At 42.8% G+C, this 14544-nt stretch overlaps 2 protein-coding genes across 3 annotated transcripts in view; both read right to left on the bottom strand.

Annotated features, from left to right (window-relative positions):
- Nucleotides 1-164: 164 nt before the first annotated feature.
- On the bottom strand, nucleotides 165-2211 carry LOC311014167 (uncharacterized protein). The gene is made up of 2 exons (XM_084010584.1): nucleotides 2073-2211; nucleotides 165-1207 (listed from the first exon to the last, which is right to left on the bottom strand). Exon 2 carries the CDS (start codon nucleotides 1203-1205, stop codon nucleotides 444-446), a length of 762 nt encoding a protein of 253 aa, XP_083866710.1. The 5' UTR covers nucleotides 1206-1207; nucleotides 2073-2211; the 3' UTR covers nucleotides 165-443.
- Nucleotides 2212-5678: 3467 nt separating this feature from the next.
- LOC311014076 (A disintegrin and metalloproteinase with thrombospondin motifs 2-like) overlaps nucleotides 5679-14544 on the bottom strand; it is a 97055-nt gene continuing 88189 nt past the window's right edge. For both annotated transcript variants that reach the window (XM_084010448.1, XM_084010449.1), the window contains 6 exons: nucleotides 14348-14504; nucleotides 14123-14258; nucleotides 13814-14021; nucleotides 13405-13534; nucleotides 12973-13059; nucleotides 5679-9892 (listed from right to left, as the gene is read on the bottom strand). In XM_084010448.1, coding sequence (XP_083866574.1) covers nucleotides 7089-9892; nucleotides 12973-13059; nucleotides 13405-13534; nucleotides 13814-14021; nucleotides 14123-14258; nucleotides 14348-14504 — 3522 coding nt within the window. In that variant the 3' untranslated portion in view covers nucleotides 5679-7088. The remainder of the gene's footprint in view (nucleotides 9893-12972; nucleotides 13060-13404; nucleotides 13535-13813; nucleotides 14022-14122; nucleotides 14259-14347; nucleotides 14505-14544) is intronic.

Here is a 14544-nt window from a genome sequence, read left to right as displayed (position 1 = left end):
ACACAGATCATGGCACAGAAAAACACCCATCAGACTGTTTGCTGCAGAGTACAAAACATTTTTTTATTGATTCATATTTAGTTCACAAAACAGGATTTAAAAAAAAAAAGATTTTGCAGATTTGTCCATTTTTATGATTTTGTATGAACACCAGCATACATCAAGTGTAGGCATCTCAACGGCCTCTAACGTCAATGTCTCATGCGCTGACAGAAAATATTACAATATTTTATTGAGGAATGTCATCTTAAGCTCAACCTTCATTACAATCATATACATACAGGTACATACATGACATTTGATCTCTGCTTTTAACCCATCCGTTTAGCAGGCTGCTGTAAAGCAACTTGGGGTTCAGGGTCTCGCTCAGCGGCACTTCAACATACAGACAGCAGGGGGGGCGGTGATTGAACCGGCAACTTTGTGGTGACTCTACCATCTTGTCACAATGTCTGTCCGTTTGCACCCTGGATCTCAGCGATGGCGGGCAGCATGCAGGCTCGTACTCTCGCCTCCCTCCACGCCGACCTGCAGTCGGAGATCCACTGGGAGATGAGGGACTGTTTGATGGGTGGACGCACCCCCTCGGCTCCCCTCCCTCCCCTGGCCTCCGACCTGGAGAAGTTGTGATTTGGGGCGACGTGTGGAATGGAGGTGCTGGCCTGCAACTCGGGGCAGCTGCTCTTGCGTTGTCGTGGGAGGTCTGGACTTGAAGCGCGGGGGGTGCTGTGAGCTCTGGAGCGAGCCTGGCCCTCCCATATACTCCCATGTTGCCTTACAAATCGTTCCTCGGCAAATGCCCTCCTCACACCTCCCGAGAGGTTGTTCTGATGTCCATAGAGAAACTCAAGAGGGTCAGAGTTGCCGAACATCAACTCGCCATCCAGGTCTTTCTCCTCTTGCTGCTGCTGGTGCACTTTAACGGTGGTGGATGTGGACCCACTGAGCCGCGACAGCCGCAGCCTGTGATGCACGGCGTCCGGCTGCCGCGTGGGGTTGTTGTTTGGGGAGACGTCCCTGGTGGGGAAGGTGGGGTGGGCCAGGTGGCAGATGGAGAGGAGGTAGTCCTCCGAGGAGACAGCCTGGCCGTGGTCCACAATGTGAAGCGTGTTGGCCTCGTTCAAATCCCTCAACGTCTCCTCGGTGCCCTCTCTGATGGTGGGCAGCAGGAGGCTTCTCTTGGACAGTCTGGACCGGGGGCGCATGGCTGAGGGAAAGAGGGGAGGACAGGCGTCATGTTTGGTAACATACAGCACAGATACTTGATATGTGGTTTTACTGTAAATTCTTACATAAGTATTTACTTTACTGCTCAGATTGAAATGATGATTTCACCAGAAAGCATTTTATATCACCACATCAATATGCCATCAATCCATTATTCATTCTACCAAATTTTTGAGATTAGATATGCAACATATTCATACTCCGTGCTATGTATTCAATATACAATCAAAAACAATGTTTTGAAGCATACAGTTTGTTTCCAGTCCCGATGTTACACCTCACGGAATAATGTGCTTTTCCAATGACATCATTGTGTTGCTACATTTCAAAACACAACCATCTATTTAAGCCCGTAACTCCAAATGAATTCACATAAGAGCCTTTTCCTCTCCTCCTCTTCCCCATTTCAGACTCCGTTCCCTGCTTACTTTGGAGCTGCAGCGTAAACAACCCAAAATACAAACAATCCCAGCCAGCAGCATTAAGAGGTAACATAAATAGAAGACAATTTTAAATGCCATTTCGGTCGAGTAAAGCCACAGAATGCGTCTGCTTAGATTTTGCAATGTAACCCCATATTGTTACAACCCTGAGTGTAGCCCACAATATATTTTTGTCTCAACCTCAATACCTAAAATAGTGCGAGGCAAACCAAAATGCCAACCTCTCCCAGTTTCTTCCAAGGTGTAACCGATGCTAAATTTAGACCACACCTTCAGTATACAACGGCTAAAAATGGCTCCACGGCAGCAGCTCTGTGCCGAAGCACAGAATAGGCACCCTGTGTTATTTTCACCTCATGCATTATAAGTAATTATGTAAGGATTTTCAGCTTTTCCGCTCACCTTTGTCTTTGTGAAGTCCAGTTGCTCTCTTCTTCTTTTCTCTGCTCTTGCAATCTCAAATATCAGTCTGCAGCCTATTTGCAGCTGAATCTGTTTTTTTTCTTCTTCAAATGTCTATTTATGATGCTGCATCTCCAGCCAGTGATGCTTCTCTGTAGCTCCAACTGTCTCTGACCAGAGGCAGCAGTAGAATGCAGATTTATCTTCACAGCACATCCCTCCCTCCTTCCCTCCCTCCCTCCCCAGCTTACTTTTGGTGTGCCCTCCTTCCCTGGTTCTAAAAATAGACACACCATCCATTTCCTTAGCCCAAGCACTGCCATTGGCCGACTGTATTGATGGAGAGAGAAAAACAGAGGCAGAGGAGAAAGAGGGAGGTGAGAGAGGCGACCAAGACGCGGGGAGAGAAATGAGGGATGATGAGGAAGAGGAGAACAAAACAGAAAAACAGACAGATTTATTCTTTCCTCATTTTCCTGAGACGTGATTTTTCTAAATAAAAGACCGACTGTCAGTGAACATAGTCCACCCTTTATCAAAGTTCAAGAAAGTAACGGAGAGATCTACGACTGTATACACGGTGTTACAATTCATGTTCATGCACGGAAAGGGTTAAAGTTGTCAGACACAAACAAACAAGGTAGCCACGCCCAATAGCATACCCTGCTTTAGCATCTATTTGACCATAATTTATGAAATGAACACCATGCTGTATTGAGAAAGACTTGAAACTAGTGATCGAGATCATGAACTCATGTTTACAACATTTACTGAGATAATACATCAAGTGAGATCTATATGCTCATTTTCTCATAGATTTCTATGCAATCGGACTTGTTTTTGCAACCAGTAAAGTTGCCCCCTGATGGCCAGTAGAAAGATTGCAAGTTTAATGGACTTCCTCATCGGCTGCACTTTTCAGAAACGAAAAATTGCCAACAGAAGTCGGAAACTTCACCTGCAACAGCCCCTTAATTTGGATTTCTTCCTCGGAAAGTCAGAAGACCCTCATCAACTTTCGCCTCAAAGTCCAAGATGGCTGCTTCGCGCATCAACAGTAAAATATCTGTAGTATAAAGGCTAATAATAATTATAATAAAACATGGAATTTATATAGCGCTTTTCAAGGGACCCAAGGACGCTTCACATAATGACAGGAGGTGCGAGGGATGGAGAGCAGCCCTGAGTAAGATGGCCACACTTCTGTTCTATTTGTCTAGCAGAATCTGGTATTGCTAGCAAAGGCTAATCTGGTTCATTCGGCTTTCTGCCATGTTGTTTGGGAATGCGATCTGAATTTAGATTCCTACGTCAAATTTTAACCATCATTCACATCTTCTTTGCATCCGACCTATTAAATACTTTAAATAGCATTTTTATGGGTCTCTGTGGATTAGTCACAATTTCCAAATTTGCCTTAAAGACACACACACACACACACACACACACACACACACACACACACACACACACACACACACACACACACACACACACACACACACACACACACACACACACACACACAGAGACATGTTGATCAGTTATACTCTTGACAGACTCCGGAAGCACACTGACTGCATTCTGCTAATGACAAACACGAGACGCGACATCAACAAGGGCTTCAATTGTGAGTAACATGGCAGGATATACATTTGTGAGAGAAACAACTAACACAAGATTAAACACCAGTCACTCTGGAATGCATTTGTTGTTGTTGCTGTGTGTGTGTGTGTGTGTGTGTGTGTTTATGCGCGTTTACAAGAAACTAGATGTTTTATAAGTAGGATTAAGAGATTATGAATTTGTGGAGTTGTTTTTTCATGGCTTTCAGCAGAATACAAACCCAGAGCCCACTTGATCCCTGATGTGTTTGTGTGTATTGTAATAATATATTCTCGGACTGATGAATAAGTTCATTTATTCGAAACTATTGCAGTTTTTAGACAAAGGCATCAAAGTTTTACCGTATCTAACCATGCCTTAAACAAAGGCGCCAAAAGACTCCTTGTTAGACACGCGTCTTCAAGCATGACATCTCTTGCAATCATTGGGAAAACACTTCCATTCCAAATGAAAATCATACCTGAAATTGACAAGCAATTACAAAAAGATGTTTTTTGTTTTATTTTACTGTAGAATAGTTCTCTCCTTTTCACAGAAATATATCTTCATCAATTCTCATAATATTGAATAGGGGTTTTTTTTTTAGGCTAATTACCTTGAGAAATTCAATTTTCTATTTTAACTCACTAGACATCTGACTGTATGCAGAAGATTTCATCCTGAAAGTGCCATGTGATCAAAATTAAAATCTAATATCCAGTTATACATCTTTCCTTCAAAACAACTGACTCATTTTAATTCCCTTCTTTGCCGTCGGCAGCGATGCTGTGGAAGTTTTCTTTCAAAACCACAATCGCAAACAGCAATGACACCAGCTTATTTCTAAAAAATAAAGTAGCTGGAGTTTGAAATGTGATCATGTGGGAGGGGAACTAGGGGAATTGAAACTCTGGGAGAACAGCAGGGAGATGTGAGGAAATGTCTGAAGGGTGGGATGCATTCATATCCCCCCCCCCCCCCCCCACACACACACACACAGGCCCAGGACCCTGAGAGCAAACTACTGTAGGAAGCACTGTCAGAGTAAAAATGTTGGCTTATCTCTACGCAAAACATTATTAGTTATGTAATAAAGCATTTTAAATTTTGCATTAAATGAATAGCACAGACAGTGCACACTAGTGTGGGATGCTATACATATGGTATTAAAAATGCTGAGGGAGAATTAGGTGACCCCAATACATTGTTTCTTTTGTTTGTTTAAAAAAGCACTAATTAAAACGGTAACTGTAAACAATGATATGAAGTCATTAGAAACAAATTGATTGACAAAGTCATTAAAATTTGGAATGATGTCGATATGATAAAAAAGTGTACCTCGGGGGTCTGTGGTGACCCCATTTTGTAGAATAAATTGAATGAATGTAACAAGAGTGTCACTTTACAGAAACAGGATGAAGTCAGTTTTGGAAAAATGGCCAAAGGGGAAAAGAAGACAAAACCGAAAAACAACTGACTGTAAACAGGGAATCAAATAAACATTCTTCCTCATGTAAATGTTGTTATAGAAGTTTTCATGGGGGGAAAAAAAACAAATATCTGACCTGGTTTCTCTGAGTTAACGAGATAACAATCCTGTTCATTCAGAGAACCGGGGAAAATATTTCTTCTCAAGTGAATTAATTCTCAAACATGTTACTTATGAAACGAAAATGCTAATTAAAATGGTTTTCGCTGTCAATAAGCCAGAGCTCGAATGGAGTGACTCAACAGGCTTCACATGGTGGTTTGAGCACAAACACGAATACAGGAAACATGTGCTATGCCTCCCTCTATGTGTCAGACATTGCACTTCTTTGCAATTCAGAGTTAAATATAGATTGAAGACAAATGTGTAAGCTTGCTCCAAATAATTGGATGAGATTGTTGCTTAACTAGAAGCAACAATCTCATCCAATTATATCATCGAGGCTTGCAGGAGCTGCAGTGACAAAAAGATAGGGCGGGATGATGTCACTGGAATAAAAAACACATAACACCGACAGTTTGCAAAATACCACAGGCACTTAAACTTTAATAAATATTAAACATTAAGTTCTTTTTCATATGTACAGATATCGTACAGAAAGATCCATGGATGCTTTTGCAGCTGCTGCAAGTTAAAATGTACCAATAATAAAAACTCTTAGAAAAGAAAACAAACTGCCCCCCAAAAGCTTCTATTTAAATACAGTTAATACAAACAGGCTGGTTTATTTCATTATAATACTTTTGTATTTCTTTGTACATAAATGATTCACAAGGGACATTGACAATGACAAAAATAAAGCACCATACTTGACTGAAAACTAAAATAAATCAATATAGTTCTTTTTCTCTTCACTTATTTTGGTTTTCCATCTAGCTGAATGAGATATCAAAACATATCATCAAAATTCAGGGAGCACCACATCATGTCACTCAACATGATATACTTTAACTTCCTGAGAGGCGAGAGACCCCGTGGCGTTTGCTTCGGAAAAGGCAACACAATCCAAGCCTTGTCCTACATATGTGTCATTAGAGCATGAGATGTTTTTGTTTCTGAGGGAAATGAGCTGCAGTCCTGGGCTGTAATTTGCTGGGTTGTTTTTTTTGCAAATGTGAATGCTTAAACAAAAACATCAAAACCTTAACTTCTGTGCCCATGCCTTAATTAAAAGGCACCAAAAGTACAAACACATAGTCTGTTTTGCATTTTGTTTGCAATTCTGCACACACCTCTTACAAAACACTGCACACTGTTTCTTACATAAGACTCGCAAAAATGAAATCTCTTGTAATCATTGGGATAACCCCCCCCCCCCCCACACACACACACATACACACAATGACATTTTGAAAAAAGAAGGGGAGGTTTGATGAGTTTCATTTCGACGTAGAAGTGAGTAATTTCATTGTGTGCAAATTTTGCAACAAGTGTGCAAGCAATCACAAAAATGGAGATTTAGATTCTAGCTGGTAGATTTTATGGCTCTATAGGTGCCGGTGGGGATAATACCATTTAATAAACAGCATGACACCTCATCTAAAATCGTCGATGAATCTGTGACTGGGTGGGTTGGGGGGATGAAAGCTTGGATTTGTGAAGTTTTGGCCAATCTGGTACACTTTTCATCCCTTCTGTTTCTCATTATTGTGTTGACACAGACGAGGCGATTTGCTTCAAATCTGCTACAATCTGTATTCTAAAGGGCTTTTCTTTATTCAAGGCAACTGTTCAAACATTTGGCCACGATATCCTCTCTCAGCAACGGTCCTGATTGTCATGTTAGCGATGACAGAGTTCTTTTTTCCTGTGGCAAGGCCTGATAGGAAGCATCATGGTGGTTCAGAGGGGTTTAAACAGTTCTTACAAAAGTCTGTAAAGAAAGCGTTCATCTCTATAAGAGAATTGAGAAGCTTGATCCATCACACTGCGTGGCCTCTCTTCATCCTGAGGAGAAAGTTCCTCTTCTCCTCCAGAAGCTCTTGAATGCGTTTGTTCTTGGTTCTCTCTCGAAAGTTGACCCGACGCTTTGAGATCAGATTGTTCTGGGAGATTTCATTTTCTATGCCGACGACCCGGTTGTATACGATGTCTATGGAGTTGTTCTCACTGTTCTGCTCTGGTCTTCGCTGAGTTCTGGTGAAAGGTTTGATGGTTGATTTTTCTGTCAAGGTCATGGTGGTGGGCGGTGACGTTGCGTCAGGGTCTGTGGTTGTCGTGGGAACAGTGATGCTCACAGGGATGTACTCGGACAGGTCCAGCCAAGGTGAGGAAGCAAGGTCCGTCATATCCTCATTGTTGATGGTCGGGATCACCATGGTGAGGCCATCGTCCAGCACCATGGTGTCACTGACCACTCCAACATTGCTGTAGGACACTGTGATGTCATCACCACTGAGAATAGTCCCACTGGTTACTGTGACGTCACCGCTGCTGCTCATTGTGACGTCACCATATGGCATGGTTCCACTAGGCATGCTGACCTCTTCGACAGTCGGTGTTGTTATGTCACCAAAAGTGCTGTGTGTTATGGTTGAAGCATCATGATACCACAGTGGAGTAGCATCTGTAGTTGCTGCGTTGTTATTGATGTATGTAACATTGATTCTGGAAGGCAAACTTATGCCTGCAGCTGTGTGGTAAACACTCGTGCTGGATGCGACAGTGGAAGAAAAGTACTCTCTCTGTTGTTCTGGACTTGTAAGTGAAGTGGGTGCTGTGGTATAATATGAAGGCGCTGTTTTCAATGTTTCCTTTTCTGGATCAGTCTTAACCTTATTCTGATTAACCTTTGTCTCTTGGCGGGTGGCATTTTTGGGACCCTGGATCATTTGAGGATTTGTCTTTGTTTGTTTTTTCTTAGTAACTTTTGTCTTTGGCAGAATTTTCTTTTTGGGATTAGCCTTTGGAGGAGTCTCCTTTTTGGATGTGGGTTTGGATTTTTTCAGAGGAGTCTTTTTCACCAGATGAGTCTTTTTCACCAGAGGAGTCTTTTTACGAGAGGTTTTTACAGGGGGAGTCTTTTTGGAAGTATATTTTGGGGTTGTTTTTGTAGTCTTTTTGTTAGTAGTGTTTGGTGGAGTAGCCTTTTTGGGAGTAGTGTATGGTTGAATAGTAACTGGTGGAGTGGATATTTCTGGAGTAGTGTATGGTGGAGAAGTAACTGGTGGAGTGGATATTTCTGGAGTAGTGTATGGTGGAGAAGTAACTGGTGGAGTAGTCTTTTCTGGAGAAGTGTATGGTGGAGAAGTAAATGGTGGAGTAGTCTTTTCTGGAGTAGTGTATGGTGGATAAGTAACTGGTGGAGTAGTCTTTTCTGGAGTAGTGTATGGTGGAGAAGTAAATGGTGGAGTAGTCTTTTCTGGAGTAGTGTATGGTGGATAAGTGACTGGTGGAGTAGTCTTTTCTGGAGTAGTGTATGGTGGAGAAGTAACTGGTGGAGTAGTCTTTTCTGGAGTAGTGTATGGTGGAGAAGTAACTGGTGGAATAGTCTTTTCTGGAGTAGTGTATGGTGGAGAAGTAACTGGTGGAATAGTCTTTTCTGGAGTAGTGTATTGTGGAGAAGTAACTGGTGGAGTAGTCTTTTCTGGAGTAGTGTGTGATAAAGTAGTATTTGGTGGAGTAGTGTTTATTTGAGAAGTCTTTTCGGGAGTTATCTTCTTGGGAGTAGTGTTTGGTGGAGTATTGTTTTTGTATGATTTAGTATTGTTTTTGGGAGTAGTGTTTTTAGAGGTAGTCTTTTTGGGAGTATTGATTTTGGGAGTAGTGTTTTTGGAGGTACTCTTTTTGGGAGTATTGATTTTGGGAGTAGTGTCTTTGGGGGTAGTCTTTTTGGGAGTATTGATTTTGGGAGTAGTGTTTTTGGAGGTAGTCTTTTTGGGAGTATTGTTTTTGGGAGTAGTGTTTTTGGAGGTAGTATTTTTGGGTGCAAAGTTTGGTGGTGTGGTCCTTTTAGGAGATGTTTTTTCTGGTCTATTTTTGGGGAGACTTTTCCATGGGGTTTTCTTTTTTGGAGTATCTTTTGTTTTTGTTTTGGGATTGATCTTTGGGGGAATCACCTTTTTGGGGTTTTTCTTTGGCAGAGTTTTTTTGGGCTTAGATGGTATTGGGGCGTGTGTTCTTCCACTGCTTTCTGTTGGATTTTTCATAGTAAGACTTGATGTTGGAATGTGTGTGGTGGTTATTATACCAGATGTGGCTGGAATATTTGTATTGCTCTGTAACTGTGGATCTGCGTCCATGTCTATGTCTGGGGCAGGCAGAGGTAGGGGATGAGCAGTAACACTGGGAGACGTAATACCTGAGGTGGTTTCCATGGAAAATGTAGTAGGAAAGACTGGAACATTGGTGGTAGGAGAATGAGTGGTGATCATTTGTGTAGCACTACGTGGGGACGGGGTGGAAGGAGGAACAGCAGCGGTAAAGGTCGGAGGATGAGTGGTGGTCCATGAATTCATGGTAAAAGCTGAAATGGTGGCGATTACAGCTGTGGTTGCTTGAATGGTGGTGAAGGCAGAGCTGTGGGTATTGGTGGGTGGAGAAGCTGTCACACTGGGCAGGACGGAGGTGACGGGGGTGGATGTGGAGGTCCAGTTGGGTAGAGGCTCTGCCATGGTGACATTGCTACAGGATTTGCAGCACATGCGCTGGAACTCCGGTAGAGAGCAGTAGCGCTTCAGAGCCTCCATACGACAGAACACAGAGCGGTCTCCATGACAACGCTGGCCTGTGGAGGAGAGAACAGAGGGCTGAGATGGGGTGCAGCCAGCGGTACAGATTATGACAAGATGTGTGTTTATGTGTATGATTGCTGGGATACGTCGAAGTAGGTGACAGAATGTGCAACAATTAGACGGTTACATTAGCGGTAGTGTTTGTGTGTATGTTTGTTTATGCAGTACATGCAGACATGTGTTGGTTCCACACTGTGTACAGTAGTAAAGCCAGACCATTAGAAGAGGATGCAGGAAGGAAGAGGATAAAAACCCGAACATCAAGAGCAGTCATGAGATTAGTCCAGAGCAACGGAAATGGAAAAAGAAGGGTCGCCAGTCTTGAGTATTTCTAATTTTGACTTCTTCTTGCTCATGCTCGATCCTCTACCACTCGACTTTAACGCTTTTAGTACCATGCCAGTAAAAAGAAACATCTTCTCCTGGCAATGTTTGACATTTTCTCATACAAATGATCTAACCACTGAACATTCCTGGTGAGAGAAAGATCACACTTTTTAAAACATTTTTATTGATACAACTTTGCTGTTGAGAATGACAGTAACTGAAACAATGAGATGTACGCCCCCCCCTGCTCAATATATAGATATATTCTTTTCTTAAGAAAAATAATTCAACTGTATCGAAAGTTACAAGTTCACAGTCACTTTGGTAAAACACTTCATTACTTGGAAATCAAATCAACCAGTCAATCTGTTTACTGATTGAATAAAACAAAACATGAAGTACATAAATGATATTTGCCGTTCAAATGAAATACAGAATTTTCCATGATGATGTAAAAACTGGAATGGCACATTAAGTGTCATATGAAACATTTACAAAACATTAATAAAATTTTCCCTGATAAATCAAAGTGCATATAGACGCAGTGCACGTAGTCCATCTGAATGTTTCTTCAACGTTAGCCAAACGTTAGCCAGCCCCACGCAGCAGGCCAGTGAAGCCACAAAACAGTTACCCATAGTATAGAATATTATAGAAGAAGATAACAGTCATGAACATTATTAAATACAGTCAACACCAATGTTATATACAGTCGTACTGCTAGGTCTGGCTTGGTCTCATACAGTCCAACTCCAGCAGAAGGAAACCTTGGATAGCTCGCTACATAGTCACAACAGAAATATGTGATCACAATACAATGACAAGTCTGAAGTGTTTTTTTTTTTCTAGATGCCATATGTGTCGATACCCTAGGCCCTTTGTAAACCCTTCCCAGTAGTCGGACATTGGTCCAACGTCACCTTGGTAGGTTCGATGGTTGGCGGGTGTGAGTTTGTTAAGTTGGTTTGAAGCTGCCTCTATTCCGAGTGAAACTTTGAATGAGTAAAGCCATCTCTTTCACAGATAAATGCCATTACATTCAATCCAAGATAAGGCATTGTTCATGTGGATAATGTTCATCAAACATAAAATGAGATCATCGGACGCTCTCAAATCAAAGTTTATGAGGTATTTCTGTATCTGATATCGCGATGTGTAAAAGCCCGAATGATGAAGCTCGCCGACACACGTACGCATGCACACACACACAAACGGACAGACACGCTTTCGTCGACATCTCGTCAGTCATGAACTCGCTCAGCTAAACAAGACACACACACACACACACACACACACACACACACACACACACATACACACACACAGGCTATGGATGCAAATGTGCATGACAAAACGGGATCCTATCCTGAAAGAAAACAAGAAGCGACAGTAAACCACTGATCCATCTGAGAGAATGGAGAGGCAACTAACTGACCAAGTCCTGCATAATATAGGTCTAACCCCTTCCCCCGAAACACTTTACCCTTATTAAATATTCATCTGTATTCATGTAAAATCAATAAAAAAATACACATAACAGTCAAGGATCTAAGCGATCAATAGCAGTCCAAAGGTTTTAGGCAAATAAGCTACAGCTTATTCATGGTAAAACATTATTAATATTATTGTTACTCATATAGATTTAGATTTATAGGTATATATAAATACAAATATATTTATAGATGTATTTGTTTAAAGTCTGCAAGCACAAATAAGCTGCATTTATTGAACTTTAGTATAACAGTCAAAGAGAGGATGGCTGATGATGAGGTGAAATGGGAAGCAACCTCAAGCGGTCAGACTACCCTGTGTGTGTGTGTGTGTGTTTTTTTTTTTTTTTTTTTTAAATTAGCCTTTCTTCAAGATTCTTCACCTCACAGTTCCCTCCCCCAAAAATCAGAAGGTTTACTTAAGTCACTTCCTGTCCCTGTGCTGAGTTCCTGTCAATCTGAGAATGGAACGTAGAATGAGACGCCATTCTCATCCTCGAATGGAACCAGGATGTCAGATGAGCACTTTAGCAAAGATGTCCTCATTGTGACAAGATCACATTCACAATAAAGCTTTCATATTTTTTTTTATAACTTTTTTTTCTATATAGATATATATACCATTTTCTGCTTATTTTCACACCTGTTCCTCCCTACAATGACAGTGCGCTACAAAAAGAAAAAAGCGCAGCTGCATCTCGGGAGTGGTAACCCATGACAACACGCAGCTAGCTCGCGCAAAACATGGCCGCCAAGTGCAAAAGGGGGGGTCCCCTCGCACGTGAACGGCTCTTCGACACGCCTTCGGGAGGTGCCCACGAAAACCTGTTGGCCTCGCCACATCGAAATCCTTTTCACATCAAATTTTTTGTTAATCTTTTGAGTTTTCGACTGGCTAGCGGTTACAACACAATGCTCCACAAAGGAGAGAGAGAGATAGAGAGAGAGAGACAGAGCAAGAGAGAACCAACTAGCGTACACAGGAGCCAGAGACCTCCCCCCCAGTCAGAGCCGTCTCAGACACAGAGAGAGAGAGGCAACGTCCCCCCCTCCCCCCAAAAGAGAAGTGAAAGCTTTGCCGCTCGCTCACGGGCGCGGGCACAGGCACGGGCCGTTGGGGGAAGGTCAGGGGGTCAGCCGGGGCCGGCCCTGCAGAGACAGGAGGACAGAGATGGGCAGGGCCCAGCAGAGGACAGACATGCAGCTGCGGCTGCCGCTGTGGAGGCCGGGCTGGGAACTATAGAGGGAGGTTTTACGTGAGGAGATCTTGGGGAAGTTGGGGTTGGGGCGAGACAGCCACTGGATCAGGATGTTGCCGTTCTTGTTGAGGTCTGATGAGCCCTCTGCAGAGAAAAGACCGGAGAGGGACGCATTAGTAAGAGTGTAATAGGAACTTCTCTGCATGGTTATTGTGATCGACACTGATATGAGTGACTGATTTTCTTTGTATTCATGGTGGTTCCAGTTTATTACAAGTAATTCTGCTAATATTGCTAAAAAAAAACAGGGCAAAGCCTGAGGAAAACACAAAACTCCTCCAAATAAATTGCTCTGATTCTAGAGTTTGTCCCTCATTGGACATTGGAGACAGGAATATTGGCCCAAAAATAATGACTAACTTGAATTTCTCAACACAAATGTGGTTAAATAAATGAACGAGTTACTTCCACGTAGTACTTAACACTCACTTGCACATGGATCCAGGCGACACACTCTGATGGTGTCAGGCTTACTGTCCAGACACAGGCCGATGGTGTTGTCCCTGGTGTGGCATAGAGCCTGCCTCTGCTGGGTCCCGTTACCACATGTCACTGAGCACTGGAGACACAGGACACCATCACCGACAAGGACGTTATAACACTGGAACCGCTTCACAAAATGTAAAGCAGTATAAAGGCATATAAAGTATTTGAAAAAAAAAACATTATCCTGGTTTACTGTTTCTCAGAGTCTGAGGAAGTCAGATATTTAAAACATGAGATGTAAAAAACAGCTGTTGGGCTTCAACACAAAAACATCAAGTATTTCCCCTGACAAAAAGCCAAACGGGCCAAACTTTATTCCCCCGCTTTGATTCCCTTTGACCGATGTTCGTACCTGCGACCACGGTCCGACTCGCCACTGGGTGGGGCACGGGTGTCGGTTGCAGGATGTGCGAGTTTCGGGCCGGTCGTCGTTGCAGTGTTTGTTGTGGATGGAGCGCGTGGTGTTGTCGTCGGATGGCTGGACGCAGCTGACCGAGCGAATCTGCATCCCCGTCTTTCCACATGGCTTGCTGCAGTTCTGCCACTCCCCGGTCACCCAGCTGGAGGAAAGAGAGAAATAGGGTCATCAAAGTTAACAACGACAGAGAAGGGAATATAAGGCCTGCTGGAAAAACACCTCAAGTTATAATACAATGCATACATGGGTGGAGGGCAGGGCTTCTGGTTGCAGTCTCTGGTGTCACCTCTAGGTTTCATGTTGGATTTGTTACAGAAGCTCTTGTGGACCATCTTACTGTCGACTTTTCTTCTGCAGCCGTATCGCAGGTACTGCTTCCCTGCAGCAAGAGAGCATGGGGAATGTTCCAAACGTGAGCATCAGAAACACAAAGATAGGAGTTATACTGCACAGTATTTTTTTATGTACCTCCACCACAGGGCTTGGAGCAGTAGGACCATCTCTTCGGAGCCCACTCATAGGCGCTGTCCTCTACCAGCATGTTGTTCTGGATGGCAGAGTCACTGTCCATGTTCATCATGTACTTATAAGACAAATTCACCTCCTCATCTCCGTGTAATTTCATCTGCAAACAGAGACAAAACCCAGTGAACGCCTTAGATAGT

This window comes from Eutrigla gurnardus (genome assembly GCF_963514095.1).
Source record: "Eutrigla gurnardus genome assembly, chromosome: 5".
Lineage (NCBI taxonomy): Eukaryota > Metazoa > Chordata > Actinopteri > Perciformes > Triglidae > Eutrigla > Eutrigla gurnardus.
The sequence above is the reverse complement of the archived record's forward strand: the minus strand, read 5'-3'. Positions and strand labels throughout refer to the sequence as shown.

Coding starts and splice junctions, on each gene's coding strand:
- LOC311014167 (XM_084010584.1), bottom strand. CDS start 1,205: ATGCGCCCCCGGTCCAGACTGTCCAAGAGAAGCCTCCTGCTGCCCACC.